The following is a 4546-nucleotide window of genomic DNA, read 5'->3' as shown; positions in this document are numbered from 1 at the left end:
TGTGCACCACATTCCCTAAACAACTCATAAATGTCATGTAACATCTGCTGCTGTGGCTGTACACCATCTGTATGTGATCCGTTAAGCACAAGAAGAAATGTGCAAATTCATTCCAGTTTCATCTGAAGCAAAACACCCACAGGCTCTTAAACACATCTCTAACGATTATTTCAACTTTGATCTGCGACTCTGACCTTTGCAAGTTCACTGATCCTCTTTAACGTCCCGGTGTGATACAAGGTGATAATTTTAACTTCACTTTCACAATGGTTTAGCTTGATTTAGTTTATAACATCTCAAACATAAAATGAAATTTCAATTGTTTAAAAAAAAAGAAAACACACTGGAGTTGGAAACTTAACCATCGTCGAAAAATTCAGACTAAATGTTACGAAAATACTAGAGCATACCATTTCACTGTAAAGTTTTCACAGCGAAGAGCCCCTCTAACAACACAACATCATTTTAAGAGCTGGCCCACTTTTCAGTGTTTCAAAGAAAACAGTGTGAGAAGGAGCCAATTTTGGAATACCAATACTGAACGCAGAGTGGGGAGCCAAGCGCTATTTTCTACACCCAATTTGACAATTTTAGAGTGACCTTCCCCATTTAAACTCGAGAAGGGTAGCATGCTGCGGAGAGCGACGAGGTGAGCGGTGAAACGGAGATCACAGCGCCCAAAACCAACCCCTATGAGGTAAAAGATTCCCCTTACCAAACCCCACCCTGCAAACACTGGCCCTCTTATTAGTCAATCAAACCCTTCTTGAATCGACTTGAAAGTAGCTACATTTCCTTTCTCATTGTGTTGACTTTTGAGTGGAAAAAGAAAAAAGTCTCAGAGGTCCACTGTGTATTTGTCAACTTTGATGTTTTCTTTCTATTTTTGCGAAGCTTCAATGGGAATTTAGGAGGGAGAGTTAGCGGGAGAGTTATGCATGTCTTGAAGGGCACCCACATCTGTTGTGCATTAGGTGCCGGCCGTCAACATTGTTACTGGGGACCTAATTTAATATTTTCTCTGTTTTGATCTTCCACCTTTAATCACTGGCTCTTGGGAGGATCAGCTTTCCCCAGAAATTGTTTGAGAGCCGAAAGAAAATGTTATTGCAGCATGTTTATGGAATCATACATGGGAAGAGGCGACCTGCATAAAAATTACTGCCTATGTGATGCCGAATAGAGACAGAAAAGGATAGCTGAGCCGGGGAGACGTGGGTGAAAACCGCGACATAACTGTAAGCAGTCAGGACATTCCAAGCTCACATTTTCAATTTCGGCAAAAACGGCTTCACTGAGATGGTCGGAGATGATATCTGCAATGCGAAGGAGACAGCAGTAGGGGGGGAGGAGAGCAGGGTGCAGCCACCACAGGATAGGTTTGGGTTTCTCTTGAATAAGCAGCAGTGCCTTTATTAAACCACCATTTCTAATATCAATGTAACAGAACATAACAAAAACCTGGTTGTGCAGAGCTGCAGCAAATGGGCTCATGTTTGCCTCGGGCTGATGGCTGAAGACATCGGGTACAACTTAAATCCCTGACTCCCCTTGGGATACGTAAAGTGGTTCTTCAAGGTACCTTTGAAGAGGTTTGTTTTTGAGATATTCATGTCAGGCCAAAGAGTAGCAGTAGACGTACAAGCAACATGTACACTGCTAGATCTTGTACCGTCAACCATAGAGGATGGGTCTGTATTTCAGCGGAAAAAGATAATTTAAGATGTTTTTCATGACATTTCCTTAATCAACACAATGTCTCATAAAATGAGATCCAAAACTGTTTTCCCCAATATATTTAGTCTTATGTGAAATTCTACAAATAAATTTATATTATTACAGTATTAGAGGAGATGAAGTCTAAATTCCATTACTGACAGTGTAATAAAAAGCTAGCATTTTTCAGTGAGACCAAGGTCATTTTAACTGGCTATTACCAGAAAACTAAGAAAGGAAGAAAAGAAAACATACTTCTTCAGTTGTGTAGCTGTTCATATTTATATGGTTTCTGAAAAAATAACCACATCAACTGCTGATCCAAGCGTGTAAATTTTTTTCTGAATATCAGTTGCAGGCCTCATGTTGTGGAAAATACATATATATATTTTATGTGACACTTTTGTCCTTGAGTGATTGTTTTCATGAGAATTTGGTCAGATATGAGAATATAGACTGGGAGATTGCACACCAGCAGCTATGAAACAACATTTCTGACTTATTTCTCTCCCTATGATGCCCACACCTATCAATCTGTGCCAAGAATGTTTTATATGAAGTGGCGTATGCACTTATAATAACGGCATACTCCAACAAATACAGTTATTATAATAATAACCAGGAATTGTAAAACACAGTTGAGCACACATGTAGCAAGCCTGGACATCCCCAGATAACTTTAATGAGTGAATATTGTATCTGTAAAAGTTGTAGATTACCAAAGTATATACAGGAAAGGGCATAAAAGCATTTCATTAACATCGATGGGATATTCTTCTTCTTCTTTCAGCTGCCTTTACAAAATACCATAGCAGATAATTTGCCTCTATTTCACCCTATCCCTAGCACCCTCCTTTATCACAAAAACCCTCTGCATGTGCTCCTTCACTACATCCATGAGTCTCCTCTTAGGTGTTCCTCTCTTCCTCCTGCCTGGCACCTCCACGTTCAGCATCCTTTGCCTAGTGTATTTTCTCTTCCGACTGTGCATATACCCAAGCCATCTCAACCTTGCCTATTTAACTTTGCCTCCACACTGCTCAACCCGAGCTGCCCCTCTGATGCGTTTGTTTCTAATTTCGTCCATCCTGGTGACTCCCAGTGAAGATCTTAACATCTTCAGTTCAGCCTCCGGTCGTTTTTGTCAGTGCCACCACCTCCAAGCCATACATCATAAAAGGTCTAGTCTTGCAAACCTTCCCTTTCCCTCTTGGTGCTATCCTTCTCTCACAAATCACCCCTGACATTGCCTCAACCTTCTTCACCCTGTCTGCAAACTCTTTTTCACACCTCTTATGCATTATCCGTTGCTTTGGATGGTTGACCCCAGATATCTAAACTACTCAAACTTCAGTACCTCTGCTCCTTGCAGTTTCACTGTTACACCTGTCTCCCTCTCATTCACACAAATGTATTCTGTCTTGCTTCTACTGACTTTCATCTTCTCTCAAAGCATACCTGCACATCTCCAGGCTCTATTTCACCTGCTCCCTACTCTCAGTACAGATCCTCAAAGCCTTCAACAAACGATTAACTGGCCACTTATTGTATTAGTCAAAATCACAACAAATCTCAACGTATCATAATATTATCTATTCTATGAAAAATTTGGAACATAATTTGCATATATTCAATATAAATTTTAAAAAATCGAATCCAGTTTAAGTTCATGCTGCATTTAGCAAAGTTATAGTCTGCAAATGTTGACAGGCCCGTCTAACCACGAACAGCGCCAACACACCAAAGGAAACAGAAGTGGTAAGCATCGTATATGCACTGTATTTCACTGGCTGCTGTTGCTCCTACAAAGTAGTAGTAAGTTTAGAAGCTGCCATTAAACGTAAAGCACTTTGGCCACTGTGCTAGCAAAGTTAGCTAACGCTAGCCTGGATGAACACTCACCACTTCTTTCGCCCTCGGTGAGAAGCCACTCTTCGGTCTACTTCTCTTGAAAATTTCATCTTTGGTCGAGTCGAAGCCAATCCCTATGGCCTTGTTCCTGGTTTTGACCGTCTTAACGCTGGCTTTGAAAAGTAACGTGATATCAACAGCCATGTCTGAGCAGCTGCAGCCGACTGCTCACCGCTGTAAACAAACTGACACGTCACCCGCTGAGGACGTCATCTTCGTGGGACGCGCTGGATTTCTCCTGTAATACGGGTACGAAAGCGTTACGTTTCACCTTAAAGATTTCATCAGTATTTATTTATTATAACTAATATTCACATCATAATAATTGAATTCTGTTCCGATCGTATATTTAAAGACTGGTCGCTTAGAATCAACTCTTGTAGGGAAAATCTTAAAATATCTTTAATTAAAAAAAAAATCTATTAATATTTTAACTGAAACCTTCAGTCTGAAAGCATCAACTTGAAGCCTTTACCTGTATGTGCCAAATTTCAGCTTTGTTTTAGGCATGTTTTAGGGAGCACAGATATAACAGATAATCCATCACAGATAATCAATCTGTGTGTATCTCTTAGACAATTGCCTCTAAAGGCTCTTGAAGTGATGTCCAGCAGAATGCAGGAGAAGAGAAACACAGTCAGAGGAAAATATATCACTGGAGTATCTATAGAAGACAAGAGACAAGTCTGGGAAACGACAGTCCAAACCATAAATGCTGCCATCCCACAGGAGCAGGATTGACAAACTGGTGCGGAGGTCTAGCTCCGTGCTGGGATGTCCCCTGGAGTCTGTGGAGGTGGTTGGTGAGGGGAGGATGTTAGTAAAGCTGACATCCATCATGAACAATCCACATCACCCACTGCATGAGTATGTGAGTGGGCTGAGCAGCTCCTTTAGTCAGAGACTGAAACACCCTCGC

At 41.0% G+C, this 4546-nt stretch overlaps 1 protein-coding gene across 1 annotated transcript in view; it reads right to left on the bottom strand.

Moving 5' to 3' along the window:
• stx18 (syntaxin 18) overlaps window positions 1–3834 on the bottom strand; it is an 18103-nt gene extending 14269 nt beyond the window's left edge. Inside the window, exon 1 of the mRNA XM_005918597.3 lies at window positions 3619–3834. Within this exon, the coding sequence (XP_005918659.1) occupies window positions 3619–3771 (153 nt within the window). The 5' untranslated portion in view covers window positions 3772–3834. The remainder of the gene's footprint in view (window positions 1–3618) is intronic.
• Window positions 3835–4546: the final 712 nt, after the last annotated feature.

Source organism: Haplochromis burtoni, unplaced genomic scaffold (assembly GCF_018398535.1).
Source record: "Haplochromis burtoni strain Fernald_Lab_line unplaced genomic scaffold, NCSU_Asbu1 Contig_32, whole genome shotgun sequence".
Taxonomy (NCBI): domain Eukaryota; kingdom Metazoa; phylum Chordata; class Actinopteri; order Cichliformes; family Cichlidae; genus Haplochromis; species Haplochromis burtoni.
The sequence above is the reverse complement of the archived record's forward strand: the minus strand, read 5'-3'. Positions and strand labels throughout refer to the sequence as shown.